Source organism: Hippopotamus amphibius, chromosome 2 (genome assembly GCF_030028045.1).
Source record: "Hippopotamus amphibius kiboko isolate mHipAmp2 chromosome 2, mHipAmp2.hap2, whole genome shotgun sequence".
Classification (NCBI taxonomy): domain Eukaryota; kingdom Metazoa; phylum Chordata; class Mammalia; order Artiodactyla; family Hippopotamidae; genus Hippopotamus; species Hippopotamus amphibius.
The window spans coordinates 142,494,395-142,518,199 of record NC_080187.1 but is presented as its reverse complement, the minus strand read 5'-3'; the positions used below and the strand labels follow the sequence as shown (position 1 = coordinate 142,518,199).

Genomic DNA, 23,805 nt, shown 5'->3' with positions numbered 1-23,805 from the left:
CCACCCTACCCACTCTACTGTTTTTTTCTCTAAAGAACACTGAGTTGCACCCACATCAAAGCAGCTAATCTCCTAATGTCCCAAGATACCACATCTGTTCAGAATGGCCCTGCAGACGAGACCCGGACAAGGCTGGCTGCACGAGGTCTGGTTTGGACAAGGCTTTGGGGCGGTCGTGGTACCTGAGAGGTGTACGTACTATCACAGGAAGGCCCAAGGCAGTGCCACCAGGAGGTGGGTCTCTCGCTCGGCACACAGAGTCTCTCAGCCACCGGCTTGCAGCTGCTGGCGTGGACACAGTCGACCTTCCGAGCCTGGACGCCGCGGCCACAGGCTGCCATACAGGGTCTCCAAGGGCCTGCGCGCCAACATGCGTCACAAGCCCCCGACGAGCAGTTCCTCCTAAAGGCGGGTCTGGAATGAAAAAACATCACCAAAAAGTGCGCCACGGGAGAAGTGGGGTGTCACTTCTTGCTGGTAGAAGCACTGTATTTTCAATATGTTAAAGGTTTGACACTTAGGACCTTATTCAGCAGCAAACTGATCTGCATTGTTCCAGGCAAAGTGGTGGAGGAATCAGGACCTTAAAACAGGCAAGAAAAGCCCTTGTGGCGTCTCTGACACCACGTTGAAGCACGCGACTCAAAAGAGATGCTCTCCGGATGAGCTGCAGCAGACCATTTAGACAAATAAGAAAAGAAGGACACATTTGTTCACAAACTTTCAGCCTTGTTTACATGAGCGCTCGATACCTTCTGGTGTGAGTGTGAATTTGTCTGTGAGCAATCTCGTCCGCTGTGACAAGTGCTCTGGTGTCCATTTAGGACACACTATGACTTGTAGTGAGAGCTACCAAAGACCTTTGGGAAGAGGTCTCTCTCTAGCCTCCTCAGCCTTCAACACAGACCAGGAAGGTGATGCCCTCTGGTTTGTTGTTGTTGTTGTTCTTGTCGAGAAGGGTCCACTGTACGTGTATGCTGACTGGACAGCCATGTGCCAGAGAATTTTCCAAATAGTTTACAGAGATTGACTCATTTAATCCTCACAACTAACCTACACAGTAAGTACTTAATTTTTTAAATTGAAGTATCGCTGATTTACAATATTATGTTCGTTTCGGGTAAACAACATAGTGATTCAATATTTGTGTAGTTTATGCTGCAGTGGAAGGTATTATAGAACACTGGCTATACTCCCGGTGCCGTGCACTACATCCTTGTGTCCTATTTACTTTATACCTAGTAGTGGACACCTCGCAGTGCCCTACCCCCGTCTTGCCCCCTCCTCCACCCCTTTCCCCACCTGGTAACCACTAGTCTGTTTCTGTGTGTATGAGTCTGCTTCTCTTACAGTCATTCATTTGTTGTATTTTTCAGGCTCCACGCATGAGTGATATCATATGATATTTATCTTTCTCTGTCTGACTTGCTTCACTAAGCAGATATACACTCCGGGTCTATCCATGTTGTCACAAATGGCAAAATTTCATTTTTTATGGCTGAGCAGTATTTCATTGTATATACATACACCACATCTTCTTTATGCATTCATCTGTCGATGGCTACTTAGGCTGTTTCCATATCTTGGCTACTGTAAATAATGCTGCTACAAAAATTGGGATGCATATATCCTTTTGAATTAGTGTGTTCATTTTCTTCAGATTTATACCCAGGAGTGGAATCCTGGATGAGCTGGTAGTTCTATTTTTAACTTTTTAAGGAATCTCCATACTGTTTTCCACAGTGGCTGTACTAATTTACATTCTCCAAGCAGGTTACAAGCATTCCCTTTTCTCATCCTCACCAATATCTATCACTTGTTGTCTTTTGGACAGCAGACATTCTAACAGGTGTGAGATGATACCTCATCTTTGATATGCACTTCCCTGAGGTATAGTGGTGTTCAGCACCTTTTCATGAGCCTGTTGAATGCCCTCTGATTTTTGAAAAGATATTTGCCATGGAGGGTGAGCCACCTTAGTGGACCCACTTTGGGGTATCTGCCCTTGTTCCCCAAGGCAGGGCTCCTGGAACGGATGTATTTGTACTACGTGAAAAGGGCTCCTCGTGCCCAGACAACTGGAAGAGGGCCCTATCCTGAACTAGTTCAATCACTGTCTCTCTCCCAGGAATTTGGAAGTTGCAGGAACAAGACATATAAACCTGAAGGCTGGAGTAGTGGCGGCCACACTCTGCCACATGGGCCAGACAAGTAGAAAAAATAACATTCACAAAGAAGCAAAGAATGAAGCAGAAATGCACAGAGATGCAAAGACAAGAGGAGAAATAACCCTAATGGCTTCTCATTTCTTGGTTACTGTCCCTCCTGAGGTCTGATGGCATTATCCCTTTGGATTGAGACATTTTTGTGTTCCTATAAAAGGCTCCTTATCAGCGCACATAACCTATAAGGAGTGTTGAAACACCACTGGAAATCTAGTAAGATGGAGACAATTCTGATCCCCTGAACTTTTCTAAGAAGAGAGTATTACACATAGCTGGAAGCAAGACTTTGATTATCCAGTAGGGGGAAACTCTATCAAAGGGTTTACTTAAACAACACTGTCACATCCAACTGTTGATAACATTTCTAAGTGGATAAAGGATGAGGGTGTCCTGTTAACTGTAGGGTTTTTGTTTTCCCCAGGGGGTATGAATCTTAAGGGTCAAAAGATGAGTTGCTTTGGACAACAGGGCAGAGACTGAGTACTCTTCAGCCATTCCCTATGCAGCGATCAGCTTTCCTACTGAAAACAGTTGAACAAATATCCCAAGAATACTCAGAGAATACATTTTAAAAGATACCAAATTGTTGCATGTAAGAATGGTAGTCCTATCTTAAGAAATCTCCCACCCTCTTTGCACAAATCATTCCATGCTGAGTTTTGTTGTTTCCAGCGCAAAGGACCTTAACTAATACAGCCTCTTTTTCTGCTTTGATAGAACACAGGGCCAGTGGGAAGTCAGATGAAACTATTTAGCTTCCAAAACATAAAATATGAGAGGGGCACAGGGAGCTGGAGACCAATGCAGATGCTGAAACCCAAGAGGCTGGTCATTGAGGACCCAGTAAAAGAATGCAAGTTCAGTCCAGCAGACAGCCTCACTTCCTTCTGGCCAGGGATGGGACAGGGTATGGGGATGCCTGAGCTAGGGGGACACAGTCTGGGCACCAACACTGTGCACATAATCGGAGCTCATGTGTTTTTTTATGTAAACTATGAAAGTAGAAATGGCAGCAGAAATCATAAAGTAAGCCTGTTTTTACTAGTCTTTCTCAATTTCTCATTCCTATTCAGTCCAGTTCTGCTCCTACCTCAAGTAACGCCTTTCATCATCAGCCAGGTGGAACGACTGATTCTGTAGGGCAGTAGATAATAAGTGGCTTATTATCAGAAGTCTGTGGACAGCTTTAAAAAGATGTAGATTAAGAAAGAATTAAAAACAAAAGACACACAGACAAAGAGATATACATTGCCAGGTTCCACTCCCTCTCAAAGATTCTAATTCATAAGTCCCAGTGGAGGCCCAAGAATCTTTATTTTGAAGAAACTTCCCAGGGAATTCTGACTCATGGCTGAGGTTAGGAATTACCCCTTTGGGGAATAAACTCTCTGGGTCCTCAAGCATTTCCTCAGATCACCATGTTGTCTTCTTGCCATAATGTGGGCTAGTTGTACCCTGATAATTCTCACTCTCTTTATAACTCTTTTCAATGGAAGCCACACCTCCCAAACCCTTCCCAGGGCCAATAAAAGAGGCTACCAGACAGCCTGCTCCTCACTGATTCTCTACCCATGGCCACTCATAAAGTTACACCCTGTAAAACACCCTGTAATATTTACCGAGGCCCTACTACAGCAACTGGGGGTCTCCAGCCTGCCCACTTCATTGTACACTGAGATTTAATACATCACCTATATTCAGCAAGCCCATAGTAAGCATGACCGGTCAGCAGAAGAGGTCTCGGGGGTCGGGGGAGGGGGGCTGAAATGAGGCCAGAAAACTGCAAAAGAAACCCACAGAAGCTCTCTAAACTAACCTAGTCCTTCTTCCATAAACCACCAGATCTGGGGAAAACTAACAGCATGAAAGAAAAGCACTAGGATAAAAGTCAAACAGCCAACCTTGGAGGAAGCAGAAATAATAGAGAAAATGAAAGGCAACTTGAATCTTTTCCCTCCTCAGGTCTAAGAATTTTTCTTCTATTATTTCTTTTAAAAATGTCTGTCCTTCCAGTTCATTTCTATATCTCTTTCTCTAAAACTGCACTTATTCAGATATCCTCCTGATAGACCCTTCCATGCCTTTTATCCTCTTCATTATATTTTTTGCTTCTAGTGAAAGAAGGACAGTGTGGCTGGAACACAAAGAGTGAGACAGAGTAAGGTCTTAGTTGAGGCTTTGCAGGGAGGTAGGACTTGACTGTGCAATATTTTAGAGGCCACATTGTGGATTTTGGTCAACCTTTTCCCTAAGAGCAAGTGAAGCCTCTAAAGTGATGTTAATCTAGCAGGGAGATGGGGCGTGGTGGTGTTATGATCAGATCTGCGTTTTGGAAAAGATTACTCTGGCTGGGTTGGAAAGGAGCATGGATGGATGGAGAGAGACCAGTTGAATGACTTGACCAAGGGTGATGGTGGTGAAGATGGGAAAAAGTGGATGGGTTGCAAAAAAAATTACAAAGAGCCAAAAGACATATAAAAAGTAACCAGAAAGGTACAAATTACAGTATGATATAATTTTTCATCTGATTGACAAAATTTTGTTTTTGATTGGCAAAAATTTTAAAACACTGAAAACCTATATAAAGTTGATGAAAAGGGGGGACTCCCATATACTCTTTGTATAGACGTTTTGATGGTAATTTAGTAGTATCCAAATGAACATGTCTCTCAATTCAAGTCCATATCTAAAATGTATCCTATGAGAATACTACCCTTTGTGCATAAAGATATATGTTCCAGGATGTTTACCACACCATTTGTTTGGAATAGCAAAAGACTGGAAACAATCAAATGTCCATCAGCAATGGAGTGAGGTAATATTACATACAACAATTCAAAAGAATAAAGTGACTCTTATGTACTCAGATGGGAAAAAAGTCTGTAATGTATTGATGCATAGAAAAAAGAAGTGTCAGAAAAATATGTCCAGGATGTTATGAAGAAAGCTCAATCCACTTAAATGTGTTTGTAACATAAATATATCTTTGAGCATGCAAAGTCAATCACCTGGGATGATATATATCAATCTGTGTGTGGTCTATCTTCTGAGCAAAACTGGAAACTAGGTTTTCTGTTGAGAATAAGGGCAGCTGTTCCAAACATTTTCCATTGGAGGAGAATGGTTCTGGCTGGAATTGTCGGGAATAGGAAACGCAGCTGACACTACACTGCGAAACCTTACTGAAGGCTGAAAATGGAAACTGAGCCAAGCGTCAAGGTCATCTCATTTTCTCCAGCAAGACTCACAATACGGAGGAGGAAGGAAGAGCCACAGACTGAGCATCTGCTATGACCCAGGCTGCTTACATGCTTCACTCTAAACCAAAACTTCCCAAACACAAGACAACCTCCAGAATGGGAGAGAATATCTGCAAGTGATGCAAAAAACCAAATGACTGTATCCAGCAATTGGCAGAAGGCCTAAATAGACATTTGTTCAAAGAAGAAATACACGTAGCCAATAGGCACATGCAAAGATGCTCAACATCACTAATTATTAGAGAAAGGCAAATCCAAAGTATAATAAGGTACCACCTCACACCCGTCAGAATGGCCATCATTATAAAGTCTACAAATAACAAATGCTGGAGAGGGTGTAGAGAAAAGGGAACCCTCTTACACTGTTGGTGGGAATGTACATTGGTGCAGCCATTGCGGAAAACAGTGTGGAGGTTCCTCAGAATACTAAAAATAGAATTACCATATGATCCAGCAATCCCACTCCTGGGCATATATGCGGACAAAACTATAATTCAGAAAGAAACATGCACCCCTATGTTCATAGAAGCAGTATTCACAATAGCCAAAACATGGAAACAACCTAAATGTCTATCGACAGAGGGATCGATAAAGATGTTGTACATATATACAATGGAATATTACTCAGCCATAAAAAAGAACAAAATAATGCCATTTGCAGCAACATGGATGCAATTAGAGATTATCATACTCGGTGAAGTAAGTCAGAAAGAGAAACACAAATATCATATGATACCACTGATATGTGGAATCTAAAACATGACACAAATGAACCTATCTATGAAACAGAAGCAGAATCATGGACTTAAGAGAACAGACTTGTGGTTGCCAAGGAGGGGGGAGGGGGTGGGGGAGGGAGGGAGTGAGAGGTTGGGGTTAGCAGACGTAAGCTTTTGTATACAGAATGGATAAACAACGAGGTCCTCCTGTATAGCACAGAGAACTATATTCAATATCCTATGAAAAACCATAGTGGAAAAGAATATTTAAAAATAAGAATGCATATATATGTATATATATATCTGAATCACTTTGCTGTACAGCAGAAATTAACACAACATTGTAAATCAACTATACTTCAGTAAAACAAAAAAACCAACTTCCCAGCCACAATTTCACACAGACAGTAACACCCCACTGTGCAGATTAGGAGGTTAGGTAGTCCAAGGTTACACAAGAAGAGCGTGGTAGAACTCCAAATTTCCCCATTAGTGTGCCCTCACGGCTCTCTCCTCACTTTCTCTGGCTGGAGCAGGCTCCTCCCGGGTGGTAGAGTCGCCAGAAGGAAGAGGTCTGGGTGACATCTGAGTGACCTCAGGGAACAAAGCTCTTCTTCCCCTAAACCATCTACCAGCTGAGACTTTTATCAAAGAGAAAAGCATTTTTTTCCTGTTTAAGGCCCTAAACAAGAGAAAAGTTACTTTTATTCTCTGCTAACCCACAGTGCCAACGTCCTCATTAAACAGTTTCTAAACAAAGGAATAGAGTAGTTCAGTGAAAACACTAGGTTACAGATTTAATGTGAAACGAAATATTCTTAGGCCTCATCAACTTTGTATATAGAGGGAAACTACCTGTCTATTCTCAATGCTACTTTTTTCTTTCTCTTTGGGGTGTCTCTATATGTTCAACATCCCAATGATTTGTAATTATAAAGAGTACATGTTAATTAGTATTTACATACTAATTGGTATAATACATACTATTGAGGATGGCACTATGGGAAATCATCATTTAGTAGGAACTCTCCATTATGAGAGGTGGTACACAGCAGAGATGACGCCATTTTCAGGCGGTCAAAGTCACTATCTGAGGTGGGAGAGGGTGTGTGCTGCCCTAGGGTGGGGCCGGTACCTCCTTCTGTCATCACAGCCAGACTCAGAACTGTTGGGGTGTTGACAAACGATATGCTGCTGCTGCATCCTCACAGTGCGACCCAGGCAATGACCAGGACACTGGAACAAAAGCACAATGCAGTATAAACAACACCGTGAGCTCACACATGCTGGGGTTCCAAACCCATGTGCTGTGGCAGCTTTGCCGAACACTAGCTCCAGGGATCCGCTGTCCCCAAGGGGAGTTAGGGAGGATGGAAGCCCAGCTCTGAGGACCAGACAGCCCTCCTTCAGAGCCAGACAGATACCTGAGTTTCCCTTCCTCCTCTTTGCCCCTAGATACTTAGACCACCTCTGGGGAGAAGGGGAAAGGACAGGGCCAATCTGTAAGTGACCAGACTTGACTATGCTTAAATCCATAAGCTACAGCCAAGTTTGGGTTTTCCTGCTAGGGACAAAATAGGGGGCTGTGTGTTGAGGTGAGCTCAATGACAGAAAAATAATTTCACATGCAGTTCTTAAATTTTTCTGTACTCATAACACCTATTAATTTTTCCTTGTAATTTGTTTTATGCTTGAAAAGGTCTTTCCCATGCCAACAGTTCTATTCCAGTTTAATTACTTTTTCGCTGAGCACTTTAATAGTCAGAATTTATTTTGGTGTACGCTGTGAGTTTGGGCTCTGATTGTACTTATTTTTCTTACATTAGTTGAGCAATTTCCCTCATCAAACTTTTTTTGTTTTGTTTTGTTTTGTTTTTGCTAACAACATTATTGAGATATAATTCACATAGCCTAAAAGTCACTGTTTAATGTATACAATTTACAGCAAGTCCCCAACATACAAACCTTCGAGTTGGGAACTTTCAAAGACGTGAATGTGCCCCAGTATGCCAGCTGTTGTACTATATTACTGTACTTATCAAGGTACTGTATGTAAGGTTTAAAATATTTTCTTTGTTTTTAAGTTTGTTTTTTATGTATTTTTTTGTGTGAAAAGTATTGTAAACCTATTACAGTAGAGTACGATACAGCTGATTATGTTAATTGGGTATCTAGGCTAACGTTGTTCGACTTATGAGCAACTTGGACTGACGAACATGCTCTCAGAATGGACCTCGTTCATATGTAGGGGACTTACTGTTATGGCTTTTAGAGTTCTGCAACCATCACCATGATCAATTTTAAGACATTCTCACCGGGACTTCCCTGGTGGCTCAGTGGTTAAGAATCCGCCTGCCACTGAAGTGGACATGGGTTCCAGCCCTGGTCTGGGAAGACCCCGCATGCCTCAGAGCAACTAAGCCAGTGAGCCACAGCTACTGGACCCTCGAATCACAACTACTGGACCCTTACGAAGAGTAGCCCCTACTCACCACAACTAGAGAAAGCCCACGTGCAGCAACAAAACCCAACGCAGCCAAAAACAAACAATAAGATATTTTTTAAAAAAAGGCATTATCAACATACCCCCAGAAAACCTTGTCCCCTTTAGCAGCTACTCCCAGTTCCTCCCACGGCCTCTCCCCCGAGGCCTAGACAACTGTTAACCTACTTTTGTCTCTAGAGCCTTGCCTATTGTAGACACTTCATATAAGTGGAATCATACATTATGTGGTCTTTTGTGTCTGCCTTCCCTCACTGACCATAATGTCTGTAAGGTTCATCCATATTGTTATACATAGTAGTCCTTTATTCCTTTTACTGGCCAGATAATATTCCATTGTACAAATATACCACATTTATCTATCCATCAGTTATTGCCAATTTTTGGAATTTTATTATGGGTTTGATTTGAGTTGTTCCCACTTTTTGGTTGTTATGAATAATGCTGCTATGAACATTCACGTACAAGCTTTTGTGTGAACCTGTTTTCGTTTCTCTCCGGTACATACCTAGGAGTGGAATCACTGAGTCATATGGTAACCATACATCTACCCTTTTGAGGGACTGTCAGACTGCTTCCCAACGTGGCTAGACCATTTTGCATTCCTGCTCACAATGTATTCAGTTCCAATTTCTGCAGGTCCTCATCAACACTTGCTACTATCTCTCTTCATGATTAGCATGCCCCTAATGTCTAATGATGCTGAGTACTGTTTTCTGTTCTTATTGGCCACTTGTAAATCTTTATTGGAGAAGTGTCCATTCAGATGCTTTGTCGTTATTTTAATCAGGTTATTTGTGTTTTTATTATTGAGTTGTGTTCTTCATATACTTTAGAAACAAGTTCCCTTTCATATATGTATAGGTTTTTCAAATATTTTCTCCCATTTTGTGGGCTGTCCACTTTCTTGATCCTGTCCTTCTTAGCAAAAAAGCTTTTAAATTTGATGTAGTCCAACTTATCTATTGTTGTTGTTGTAGCTTCTGTTTTTGGTGTCATATCTAAGAAACTGTCTCCTATTCCAAAGCATGAAGATTTATGGTCACATTTTCTTCCAAGAGCTTTATCATCTCCGCTCTTAAATTTAGGTCTCTGATAAATTTTGACTTAACTTTTCTGTGCATGTTATAAGCTAGGAGTCCAAGCTCATTCTTTTGTATGTGGATGTTCAGTTGTTCTGAAGCATTTGTTGAAAAGATTATTCTTTCCCCATTGAATGGTCTTGTCACCTGTGTAGAAACTCAATCAATGTAGATAACATGGATTTATCTCCAGACTTTCAATTCTATTTCATCAATCTATTTCGTCTAATCTATGCTAGTACCACAGTGTCCTGATTATTATAGTTTTGTAGTAAGTTTTGAAACTGAGAAATCTGAGTCCCCCAACTTTGTTCTGTTTCTGGATTGTTATGGCTATTCTGGGTCCTTTATATTTCCACATAACTTTTAGGATCATCTTGTCAATTTCTGCAATGAAGCTGGGATTTTGATAGGGATTGTGTTGAGTCTGTAGATTAATTTGGGCAGGTTGTCATCCGAATAATAGTAAGTCTTTTGATCCATAAGTAAAGGATGTCTTTTCATTTATTTAGATCTTCTTTAATGTCCTGGAAAAAATCTTTTTGTAGTTTTATAGTATTTGTTTTTTAAACTACTCTTCCCTCTATGATGAACTGCCTTTGAACTTTAAACTCATTTCTCATGGGTCTGTTTCTATACTCTAATTATAGTCCATGACTCATGTCTACTCCTGCACTAACACTGCACTAGTTTACTTACAACAGTTTTGCAGCATGCTTTGACATCAGATAAGGAAAAGTCTTTCTATACCTCGAATAATTTGTTTTTCTAAAAATGTCTTGTCCTCACTCATTCTCCTATACGAGGTCAAAATTATCTTAAGTTCCAAAAAAAGAATTCTACTGTCATCTGAATTGGAATTACATGTTTCAGTTCATTTAAGGGAATGGGCATCTTTATAGTACTGTTCAACTTTTCTATTATGTGTTTCAACAATGTGTGATATTTTTCTGTATAGGCTCTGTGATGGTTAATTTTATGTGTCATTTCTCATCCATACCCGATCAGGTGAAATTTAATGAGACCTTGGGCTTGGAAGTGATGTTGGAATGGGTTATGACCTCTGGGGATACTGAGATGGAGTGTATTTTGCATATGCAAAGGGAAGACTACTATGGACCAATTTATACTGGTCAAAATTTATATACTGAAAACCTGACCACAAATGTGACTATTTGGAGACAGGGTCTACAAGGAGGTTAGAGGTTAAATGAGGCCATAAAGGTGGGGCCTTAATCCGATAGGAATAGTGTCTGTAGAAGAAGAGGAAGAGACACCAGAACTCTTTCTCTCTCTGCGCACAGAGAGGAGGCCATGTGAGGACATAGTGAGAACATGGCTGTCTACAAGTCAGAAAGTGACGTCTGACCAAAACCAACCCTGACAACACCTTGATTTTGGACTTCTAGCCTCTAGAACTGTGAGAAAGTAAATTTCTACTGTTTAAGGCACCCAGTCTGTGGTTTTCTCTTATGGTGTCCAGCAGACTAATGCAAGGTCCTACACATTTCTCAAAAAATTTTTCCCCCAAATTTTTTATTATAATATTATTCAAGGTGGTATTTGGAATACAGGTTCTGAGACTTTTGTGCACATATTACTAGTGTTCCTCTGCTCCTTTTCTTGAAGCCTGCTCTTATTCCTATTGCCTCAAATCCATCTATCTTGTAGCTTCTGTTCTTGAGCTGCTGCATTCAAAGGGACCCAACCTTGGTTTACCTTTGTATTGGAAGACAGAGTCACTATGATTTCTAAATGCAATCCATGAGGTCAGACACATACATTCATTTTAGAGAACAAGCAGACTGCCGCCCCCCACCCCCAAATTAAAAAAAAAAAAGGGATTAGAAACAAGGTGATGATTTTGTGTTCGTGTGTGTGTTTTTAATTCTATATTAGTCCCTTAAATCAAATAGAAACCAAAGGAACATTAGGACTAGCTTTTCTAATCGCCCAGCTATCTGCTCTTACCAGAGATCTTTATTCTTCACAAGGCTTTGTATTACTGTCCAGGGTCCTTCACTCCACCCTGAAGATCTCCCTGCTGCAGGCAGGTCTGGTGGTTAAGAACTCTCTCAACTCTTGATTAGCTGGCAATGTCTTAATTTCACCCTCGTTTTTGAAGGACAGTTCTGCTAGATATAGGATTCTCAGTCAACAGCCTCTTTCCTTCAACACTTGGAATACACCGAGCCCTGCCATCTGGCCTCCGAGGCTCCTGATGAGAAATCTGCTCACGACCCTCCTGGCAAATCTTCTCGCAGCTTCATAGACATGAGTAATGTACCTTATCAGTGTCTTATGCACCAGAACATTTTCCTATTATATCGTAAAGTCAGTTAAGTTGTAACACTTATTTTGAGACCAGAGTTTTAGGAAAAGGAATTGAATATTTCAAGTGTAGACATTATGAGGTCTTTAAAATTATTACAGATTTTCAAACTAGAAATGAAAAGGCCACTGAAGCATCCTACACATTTTAATTTCTAACAAAGCAAATACCATGTAAAGAAAAATTTCTTTGGGATCCTTTTTCCTAAGTGTAAAGGGGCCTTGAACTCAAAAAGTGAGAAAATCACTGTGGCTTATCACCAGCCCTGAATGGTCTGTTTCTTGCCCTTGCTCACAGGGCACCACTGTGATGAAATGCACCAAAAACCCTATAAAAGACTGCAGTTGGGCCCAAGTTTTAGTTCTTAGGTCCCAGGAAGCTCCTTTTGGTGACCTGCAGGCATTGGACCCTCAGCTAGCTTGTTTTTGCCTTGTTCTTGCCATTTTATTGATTTTTTTCTTTTTTCTCTACTCTTTTTTATTTTTCCTTTTTCTTTGCCTTTCTCTCATTTTTCTTTATTTTTGTCTTTTTATGATTTTCTTTTATTTTTACTCTTTTCTTCTCAATTTTTTTCCCATTTTTTTCTTTTGTTTTTGTCTTTTTTTTCCTTTGTTTGTTTTCTCATTTTACATTAGTATTCTTTAGTTAGTATTGCTAGTATTAGTACAGTTACCATAGTTAGTATCATTGGAATAGTTAATTAGCGTAGTTGGTATAATTAAAAGTTTATTAGCATAGTTAGTATTAGCACTGTTAGTACAGTTAGTATAGTTAGCATTGTTAGTTAGCATAGTTAGCATTGCTAGTTAGTGCTGTCAGTCAGTGTAGTTATCAGTTCACCATGATGCAGGGCCTCACGGCCACCTCTGCTGACAAGGAGGCTCGTATTGAGAACTACAAGATCCTCCACACCATTGGTGAAGGTAGGTTTGCCAAGGTGAAGGTGCCGGCACATCCTGACCGGGACAGAGGTGGCTGTCAAGGTCATTAAGAAAAGAGCTCTGAGGTCCTCTGGGCTCCAGGAACCTTCCTAGGAAGTTGACAGCATGAAGGCTCTAGATCACCCGAATATCGTTAAACTCCTGGAGGTGACTGACACCGAGGAGACATTGTTCCTAGTGATGGAGTACCTCAGTGGGGGGAAATGTCCAGTCATTTGGAGGAACACAGCCGCATGACAGAGGCCCAAGGCCTGTTCCGGCAGCTGGTCTCCACCCTGTAGCACTGTCACCAGAGGGCCATCATACACCGGGACCTGAAGCCAGAGAACCTCCTCTTGGATGCGCACATGAATCTGAAAATTAGTGACTTCAGCCTCGGGAACAAGTGTGAGGAGGGGGGAAAGCTTGATATGTTCTGTGGCAGCCCCGCTTACACTGGTCCGGAAATCTTCCTAGAGGAGAGCTACTATGGCCCTACGGTGGACGTGTGGAGCCTGGGAGTCGTCCTGTACACCATGGTAACCAGGTCCCTGCCCTTTGGGGGATGACGGTTTTGGGATGTGCGGCAGCAAATCCTACAAGGGCAATAACCCATTCCGCTTTATCTGTCACCAGGAATCAGAAATCTGTGTAAAAAAATGATTGTCGTCAACCCTAGCGACAGAAGCAACACAACCGACCTCATGAGTGAACATGGGTGAACATGGGCCAGGAGGAGCCACTCCGGCCAGCCTGTGAAGAGAACCCGGGGGTGACCGTCGCAATGACTTTGGACTCAAGGTGGGACCAGATGCAGGACTCAAGAACAGGCAGCAAGAGCTCCAATGAACCCGAGGTGGAGGGCAGCACTATCCCTGTCAGCACGGTGAGGCCCTGGTCTTCAACTGAGCTCAGCAGCTGTGACGTTGAGTCTTCCCCACGCCCTGAGGTGTCCACCCTGATACCCACGTGGTTCTACCAGGCAGAAAAGGTGCTGCTGCACGAAGACCAGGAGTCAGGGCAGGAGACCAGCAAGGCTGCCAGTCCCCCACCCAGCCCGGAGGAGAGGACTGCCACCCCCAGCCCAACGCCTCCGTGTGGCCCGGGGGCCTCCTCCTCCACCAGCAGTACCGGCAGCAAGACTGGAGCCCCAGAGGGAAGCAACTGCCCCCCTGGTGTGGCCAACACCGGAAGCTCCTCCCCTGCTGGGCAGCCTGAGAGTGTGTCCCCAGCCACTCCCTCTGGCCACAGCCAGAAACAGAAGAAGGGGGTGGCTGGGAGAATCTGGAACTGCATCTTAATACATTTCTGCTGCAGGCTGCCCAGCAGGAAGCGATCCAACAAAGTTAAGCCCACGTAAATAAACCCCATGGATGACCAAAGGATGTCAGGTTGCCGCGCTCGCTGGGACCCGGTCCAGTGCACAATGAGAGTGTTCTCTGCACGGGATTCAAATCCAGCACCTCCACGGCCGTCAGAAGCATTCCCCCCCCAACCCCCGCCCTTGGTCCTTCCAATTCTTGTTAATAAACTTGATTGTTAATAAATTCTGTTTTGCACCCTCCCTGCACAGAACTGGGGCTGGGCATTTCCCAGTTAGAGAAGTGGGTGGTCATGTCGTAGTTGGAGTTAATCAGAACAACTAAAGGAAAAATGACCTAAGAGAGTTAGTACGATGAGTTCCAATAGCAACAACTGCTGCACTGCAGGGCAGAAGTGCAGAGAGAGTGTGTTGCCTTCCTGCACTGACATTCCCGCACACTGCCAGAGGCCCGAGGGGAATATTGGTCCCTGCAGCCTGTGTTATTTATGACAGAGAGTCCCATGATAGAATAACAAGATCCTGTGAAGCAGCCTGTGTGCACTGTGGTCAGGTCCCTGTGCAGCTGAGCTTCCTGACTATCATGCAGGAGCCAGGCTTTCCCCTTCCCCCTTGGGGACAGACTCTGATGCATGGGTTTTTGTTTGTTTGTTTGTTTTTTGTTTTTTTTTAATGTGGACCACTTTTAAAGTTTTTATTGGGATCTCAGCTCCCCAAACAGGGAATAGATCCCACACCCACCCGCATTGGAAGGCGAAGTTTTCGCCCCTGGACTGCCAGGGAAGCCCCTTTCTTAATTGTTTGCTGTGTGGGTGTGACCACAGGGACTGGATGGTGATCCTGGATGATTCTACCATCAAAACAGGAGATGTGTCAGCATCACCTGGTTCCTTGGTTCAGTGAGCCCTTGAACACACGCGTGACTGGAACAGGGTCTTCTTCCCAGAGGCCTGTCTTTGGGGGCACATGCTCTCGGAGGTGTCACCTGCACAGTTCCATTGGCTCTTGTGCGCTGACATGTCACTTGGCGACTGCAGAATCCTTCACCACAAGACACAGAGCACTCTGACCACGCACCCGTGAACCACCTAAGAGCAGAAACTACAGGAGGTTAGTAAGGACCAGCACCAGAGATCTGCCTTCTCAGCCAGGCCTGGGCACTGGTGGGGACCCAGACTGGGTGCTGGGTGGGTGCTCTGGGCTGGGGTAACCACCCCTCCACCCCTTTTCTCTTAGCCAAGTCTAGACCTCAGAGGGTGAGAGTTGTGCCTTGGGACCTTGTCCTTTCTTGTCAGCATAGAGAATAATGTGTTAGGTGGAGATTTACAGGAACATCATTACCTGACCATGACCTGACCTCAAGAACAAAGGAGCTGACACCTAGAAGTTTGCAACAACTAACCACACCCCTCGCTCACCTTTCCCATAAGAGGGCTTTGCTGAAAGCTTTTGGGTTTGGGGGGTTTTCAGGCATGAGCCACCCATCTCCTTGCATGGCCCTGTAATTAACCGTTCTCTGTTCCAAACGCCGATGTCTTGGTGCTGTGTGGCCTCACTGCCCTTGCGTTTTGGTAACAGCTTCAGAGAGTAGAGCTAGGGCAAAATTAGGTGGAAATTTCAAAAGGGTGGATTTCAACTCATTGAAACCAAAGGGAATAAAATATTATTAAAGCACCTATGGGCTCTTAGCTCTGAGAGATATTTACATATTTACATGTTATCTTACGTAATAGTTATCTTGTTCCCAATTCTTTTCTTTTCTTTTTTTTTCTGGCCACAGCACACAGCATGCAGAACCCGTGCCCCCTGCAGTGGAAGGGTAGACTCTTAACTATTGAACCACCAGGGAAGCCCTTGTTCCCATTCTTGTAATGAAGAAACCAAAGTCCGCAGGGTTAAATAGGTATGGTCGCATAACTAACATGCCAATAAAGCTGGGGTTGATTCTAGATTTATCTGGCCCTAAAGGTCATAATGATCTCAGGAGGCTGAACTTGGAAGTAGACACCTTGAAGATACTGAGTGCTCTGTCACTCAAGATGTTCAATCCACTGCCAGGATACTGCAGAGCAAGGGTTCCTGCCCTGGGCCCCATGGTGTTCCCCAAGGGAACCATGGACTTGGATGGGAAAAGAATTACATCTTCATTGCCACGAAGCTCTAATGGATAAACATGTAGGTCCCAACATAGAGTAGTATTAGCAATACCTGTGATTTTGTTACCAATAGAAATCATAGCTGTTTTCACATGACATGAACATTGCGGCAGGCATTCCAAAACAGCAATTATATTCACCACCATTTCAAAATCAATTGTACTAGTACATCCTATTGTTTAGTGTGTTAATAGAGAAGCAAATCTACTATATCACATTTATTTTTTTATTATCATTGTTTTTTTGGTTTGGTTTGGGTTTTTGTTTTTTAATGTGGATTTTTGCATTGTGAACTAAAGTATTGCCTGCCATGTCAGTAAACAAAGGATTTTGCAGCTATCAAATCATCACATTACAGCCTCCCTGATGGTGCACCCTGAGGGGACTCAGGATGGAGAAAGCACAGGTTGCTGACCCTGTGATTTCAGCAAGCCCAGACTCTTGCATCTTCCCGTACAGAGAAAAGCGCTAAATTCCTCAACTTGAGATAGCTGGTTTTCTGTGATTAACAGCAATCTTTTGAAGTTCCAGCTACCTGGTTTTGGGTGCAAAAATTCCTATACATCCTGCCTCCCCACTTCCCTCTTTGCCTCTTCAGAACAGTTTCTCGGCATTTCCTGCGATGCTGTGTTCTGAGCTTGAAGTCCTCCCAATATCCGCCGAGTAAAACATACCTCTCAACTTTTAGGTTGTGCATTTTTTTCAGTCGACAGCATCACTGGTCAATTACCTGCTAGGGACTATGCTACTCAATCATTCTTCATTCACTGAACAAGCATTTTTAGAAAGTGTGTAATGGGCCAATCACTGTGCTGAGTGCTGTTTAGCATGACAGCCGTGGACTTATTCTCATAGAACTAATGGTCCAGTGCGAGAGCAAGACAGGCAGATTGTGGTAAGAGCTGTGGAGAAGAAAGATAAGGAAACAGAAAAACACATAGCACAGGGGCCTGGTTTAGTGTGGGGCCTAGAAGGTTTCCCTGAAAATAGGTGAATAGGAATCAAGAAGTCAAAAGAGAGGGAACCGTGTTCTAAACGGAGGAAGCATTATGTGCAAAGGCCCTGAGTCAGGAGAGAGAATGGCTTACCGAAGGGACCAAAAAAGACCAGTGTGGACGGAGATCCCATAACCAGGCTGGGAGACACAGCAATGAGGTAGAACGGCAGCCTGAGACCCAACCACCAAGGGACTTCTATTCTTTCACTCATGTATTCGTTCAGGCAGTAACTAGGTACTGGGCACTTTCTATGTGCAAGGCATTGTTTTAGACATTGAGGGGAAAAATGAACAAGAGAGACACAGCCCCTACACTAGGAATTTTGACCTTTGTCCTAAGAACGATGCGAAGGCATGGAAGGGTTTTAAACAAAGAAGCATCATGATGAGTTTGTATTTTAAGAGTTGGTTCTGCTTATAGAGTGGACAAGGCACTCTAGGGCAGCTCCCGGAGTGGTCATTGCGAGGAATGATGATGGTTTGGACTCCAGTGGTAACAGCGGGAAGTTGACAAGAACGGACAGAAATGAGAGGAAAGGGGGAGTTTAGGATGCAGTCATTGTGACCTGGAACACTGGGGATGGATCAGATTTGGTGGAGACCATGAGTCTGACTCTGGACACTCTTTAAACTATTGATTTGTGTCGTCTGTGACATAGAAAAGTTATTAGTGGTTCTACCCCTGGGGTAAAACCTTGGGAACTGTGCTTTTAACTAGTGCCTCTCGCGATTCTGGCCCACTGCCTTCTCTCCTAGGTAAACCCAGGAAACCAGCTTCACTGTGCTCTTAACGTACATTGTGAGTGCAGGAAGCTGATATGGGTAGCGATTAAGAGTAGAAGCTCTGAAATCAGACTATCTCAGTTTGAATTCTGGCCCTGGTAACTGTGTGGCCTAGGGGAGTTTTTCCCTCTGTAAGACAGAAATGAGTCCTGTTGATCTCATAGGCGACTCTGATGTGATCCACATAAAGCACTTAGCAGAGTGCCTGGTACAGTACATGCTAAAGAAATGATAGTGGTTGAGTTATTAAATCCAAATGACTGCCCCTTTAAAAACAAGCAAAAACCTGGTACCAACGAGATAAGAAGAGTGACAACACATACCTTGAGGGGCAGTCCTGGATGTTACAGGGCTGGAACCCAACCAGCGGCTTCTGGAGGTGATCACAGAAGGCCTCACTCACTTCCTGCCCATTGGCCATCAGGCACTGAGGTCTCTGAACTCGGGCTCCCAAGTGGCCACAGGTGGCAGAACAATGTGTCCAGTTACCAAGCTCCCAGAACGTCTCTGCAGAAAGAAAATGAATGTCACGCAGTCCCTGGGAGGCTGAGAAATGATGATGGGCTGGAGACGACCTGGTAACAGACTACCACAAGCCATCTGTCTGGTTCTCTGAGAACAGAGAAGAAGCCATCATACAGTGCAAGGGTGTCCTTTAAATTTCCTTTCCCTCAACTAGCTTATTATAATAACTGGTGGGAATGGGAGCCAGAATGGGGCCTTTGGACCACAGCCTGGGAGAAGGGCTATTGCAGACCAGCTAGATCTGCCAGAAAAATCCCAGAGAGAAGCAGGAGGAATTCTGTGCAGTGGGCTGGCTCCTCAGGACTCTCCAAGCAGAGCCAAGAGGTCAAGAGAGGAGGGTCTCTCAGGGAATGCCCTAAGGGGTTCTATTTCTCAAAAGTGGATCAGGCCGAGAAATGAAAGATGATTTAGCAGGGAGCAGGGATTAAGCAGAAAGGTTACAGATGTATTTCAATTCCATTCTTACTTTTCCATTAATTCTTATTCTAAACTTCAGATTTATCCTGAAACTGCATACATAATTTGTCATGGAAACATCTGGAAAGGTGAAAATGGGAGTTTCCTTTAGAAAAGTTGAAGCTGACTACCTCCAATAATTATGGGTTTTTTTACTTTAGTCTCCATTCCAAGCAGCCTTTCCCTTCCCTTTTGACACTTGGTAAAAAGATGAGGTAGGACATGATGATGACAGATTTGTGTATGATCACAGAAAGTGCCAGATTTTCTTGTAATAATCACAAGTAATTGATAGCTACCAGCTGTGTCCACAGGCTCCCTCACAGAGCAGACTGGTTTCTTTAACTTAATGATTTTCTTGTTTTTCCTTTTGATTTTGGAATTTTTGTCCTAAGGTGCATATGGTATCATTTGCAAAGCAGAACAGAATATATTTTTAGTTGGCCCCCCAGGATTACAGTTGATTTAAAACAATTTTTTAAAATAGCTAAATTTATTGAGAATTTTCCAGGTGATATGTACTGAGTTAAACATTTTAACATCAATTTTTCCATTTAATCCTTATGGCCATCTGTGAATTAGATTATTTTTACTTGCCCAGGTGGAAACAGAAAAAAGCTAAGTGACTTTCCCAAAGTCCTTCAGCTAGATTGGAACCCAGTGTGTCTGACTCTAAATCTCACTCTTTCTACTATGTCACATTTCACCAAGACACTTTCACAGTTCAAGGAAGGACACACATGTGTTTCTTTAAAAAAAAAAGTGTTTTTTTTTTTTTTGCTGAGGTATAATTCATACACAATAAAATGCTCAGATATCAGGCATGCAGGTTTATGAATTTTTCGCAATTGTAGGTACTTATGTAACCACGATCCAAAGCAAGGTTCATAACATTTCATCACCCCCAAAGTTTCCTCTGGCCTCTTTTTCATCAGTTCCCTTCTTTTCCCAGGCAACTACATCTTCATTTCTATTAATATACATCAGTACTATCTGTTCTTGGACTTCCTACAATATATACTCTTTTCTGTTTGGCTTCTTTTGCTTAACAGAGTTTTTGAGATTCACCCATACTGTATATCAGTAATGCATTCTTTTTACTGCTGAAGAATAGCCCATTGTGTGAATACAGCATAGTTTGTTTATCCATTCTCCTGTTGATTGACATTATGAAGTGAGGGCTGCTATGGACATCCTTGTATGAATTTTTGTGACCATGTTTTCATTTTTCTGTGAGTGGAATTGCTGGGTCAAGGGTAGATGTATGCTTAACTCTACTGGAAACTGCCACACCGTTTTCCAAAATGCTTGCACTGTTTTGTCTATTTATCTGTGATGCACGAGCATTTCAGTTGCCTGCTGAAATGTTACATCATCAGTCTTTTTGTTTCCACTATTCTGGTAGGTGTGATACTGTATCTCACTGTGCTTTCAATTTTCATTTTCCTGATCCCTTTTGTAAATATTCTTTTGTGAACCTCAAGGCTTTTGCATTGTCTTTCTGGGGGAGGGGAGAGTTCATTGTTAACCTGTAGCAGTTCTTCATATATTCTCGATAGTTCTTTATCAGACACACGTATTGCCCATCTCTTTCTCAGTCTATGGCTTATCTGTTCATATTCTTGGTACTGTCTTTGATGAGCAGATTTTAAAATTTTTGATGAGGTTCAATTTGATACATTTTTTTGTTTGCTTTACAGCGAGTGATTTTTGACACATGAATTTGAAAAGTAGATCATATTCACTCCCATATAGGATTCCTCAATGGCTTCTCATGTTTGAAGAATAAACTCTAGTCTTTACCTTGACCGTCAAAGCCCTGAATGATTTGGTCCTCAGCAACTCTCCAACTTCATCTCATAACCCTCTCCCTCTTCCTCACTCTGCCCCCATCGCTTGAATCTTCTTTCTGTTTCTCGACCACACAAAGCTTCTTCCCACTTTCAGGTCCTTGTACTCACTATTCCCTCTGCCATAAATGCTCCTTCCTCAACCCTCTGCATGGATGGCTCTATCCCATCCTTTAGGTCTGGGCTCAGATATCACCTCCTCAGAAGGCCGGTCCTGACTAGCTTCACTAAAGTAGCTATGGCCAGTCACTAGGCATCTCGTCCACCTATTTTTGTTTTTCTTCATAGCACTTTCCAGAGAAATATCTTCTTATACATGTATTTGTTTACTGGCTTATTGTCCATCTCTCCTTCAAGTCCTTGAGATTGGACGTGTTATGTATTAGGTACTCAAACAGTATTTGTTAAGTTGATAAATGGATTTCTCTGAAATGCTAACCACTGAAGGGTTGGCACGTTCCACAATGTACACACGTGCGTGCATGTATAGGAGGTGGTAGAAGAATGTAGGCAGTTCCAATAAATCAAATTTTTAAATATTCCAAAACTTCACCTTCATCAGCAATTTTAGCCTCATGAATACTCAATTTTTCAATTAATTGATTTGAAGGTGTTCTTTTGGCCTTCATGTTCCATGCCACATAGAACGTCTCTCTGCATTTGCACATCCTGATTTCTCTGCCTGGCACTTTATTCTTACTCTTTCCAGAATAAAATTATGGCCTATATGGAAACCTGGTTGACTTCTGCAGAAAGCGTTAGGGACACTTCCTCAGTGCTACCATGTTCCTTGGTACTTTGGTCATCTTATTACAGCACTTGTCACACTGCTTCTAAATATCTGTTCACATGACCATCTCCTTCTTTAGACTATGAGCATCTCAAGGGCTAGATCATCTCTATATCCCCAGCTCTGGCAAGAGTAAGCACTGGGCAAGTATTTGTTGAATGTGGCTGTGTTTGTGCCTGAATGTGTGTGTCCCTAAAATTCATGTGTCAAATCCTAACAACCAATGTGACAGTCTTGGGAGGTAGGCCTTTGGGAGGTAATTAGGTCATAAGGGTGGAGCCCTCACGAATGAGATTAGTGCCCTTATAAAAGAAGCCCCAGGGAACCCCTTCATTCAGACATAAGAGGACACAGCGAAAAGACGACTGTCTGTGAAGCAGGAAATGGGCTCTCACCAGACACCGGATGTGATGGTGCCTTGATCGTAAACTTTGCAGCCTCCAGAACTGCAAGAAATAAATGTCTGTTGTTTATAAGCTACCCAGTCTACACTATTTTGTTACGGTAGTGCAAACAGATTAAGACGAATGTTGAATGAATGGATAATAGCACATGTAATATTGGTAGCATTATGTCGAAAAGAAGAGGAAAAATGTGTCATGTGAATACCCCTAGATAGTGATGTTGTAAATAACATGAGCTGGCTTGTTGATTGGCAGCTCAACACTACTTTCCCCTTCTGTGCTCTCCCTGCACCTACATTTCTAGAATCTCTGTCTGCAGAGTTATATCCTATAGGATATATTCTGAAAATGAAAGACACTAGCTCAAGATTTAAAAGACTGAAATGATGTAGCCATTATTGTTCCTGTATAGTAGACATAATAAGATGTGAGGTCTAACAGTAGCTTCTGTGTGACCTTCTGTGATTCACCCATGTTTGAGCTACAAGAAGCTGAGATAAACAGTACAGGTTCCCTGTGATTCAAGCATTTCTTTTTTTTCTTTTCTTTTTAAATATCAAGGATCTTTTTCTCAGGTCTGATTTGAATCTGTGGCTGCACGTAACACGTTGCTCTTTTGAGAATAAAAGGTCCCATTATCTTCATTGTTTGCAAGTCATTAGCCACAAAATTACATCTTATTCTCATAAACATTTCTGATTTTGTTAACTCTGTCTCTCTCCCTTGGCCTCCTAAAGAGTCTTGCAAGCTGGAAATACTTAGCTTAGGTTCTTGTGACCAAGCAGTGATACATAACAAAGTTAATATGTGTAGAAAAAAATATTTGTGAAAGAAGACAAATGAAGAATTGATTACACAATTCTTAGCAAATCTTCCCTCTATTAAGATTTACCAAGTTAGCAATCATTTTGCAACTAGAAAACCAATACCTGCATTACCACAAATAACGATGCACATTTGGGATATGAGTTATCTATTCCTTGTTCCAGCTTGGGTATTCTTAAAGACGACAACTCCTAGGTAATAATTCCCTTCCAATAGAATGCTCTGTCCCAGGACACGCAGGCTCACACAGATCTGGCAGCTATGTCTGGGGCTGGGTGTGTGCAGTACCACAGGGCCTTAGTTAGAGTTATTAACTATGCTAACATGTAGCATCGCTGCACATTTTCAGGGCTTATAGCCTAACCAACAAGGTAGGAAAAAATACATTCACCAGAATTCCCAAAGGGACTGGAGGAAGCAACTGGGTCTGCTAGAGCGCGTCCCCTCCAGACAGCTTTGGGAACAGGAGACAGTTTTATAGCGGACCTCACATGGTGAGGGGTGTGGGTTTTTAGGAAGGCTGTGAAGCATGAGTGTAAGAGCAGAAGGACAGTGGAGGGATGCTGTGTATTATGTGATGTAAGGCATTCTTGATTCCTCAGTCATGTGACCAAAGTCACGAGCTACTTGACTGGAGAGACTTCTGAGAGAAGAGGT

At 42.7% G+C, this 23,805-nt stretch overlaps 1 protein-coding gene across 1 annotated transcript in view; it reads right to left on the bottom strand.

The window, feature by feature from the left end:
• Positions 1-15,218: 15,218 nt before the first annotated feature.
• Positions 15,219-23,805, bottom strand: part of LOC130844513 (ADAMTS-like protein 3) — a 29,433-nt gene continuing 20,846 nt past the window's right edge. The window contains exons 4-5 of the mRNA XM_057720725.1: positions 18,622-18,805; positions 15,219-15,450 (exon numbers count right to left, since the gene is read on the bottom strand). Of these exons, the coding sequence (XP_057576708.1) occupies positions 15,219-15,450; positions 18,622-18,805 (416 nt within the window). The remainder of the gene's footprint in view (positions 15,451-18,621; positions 18,806-23,805) is intronic.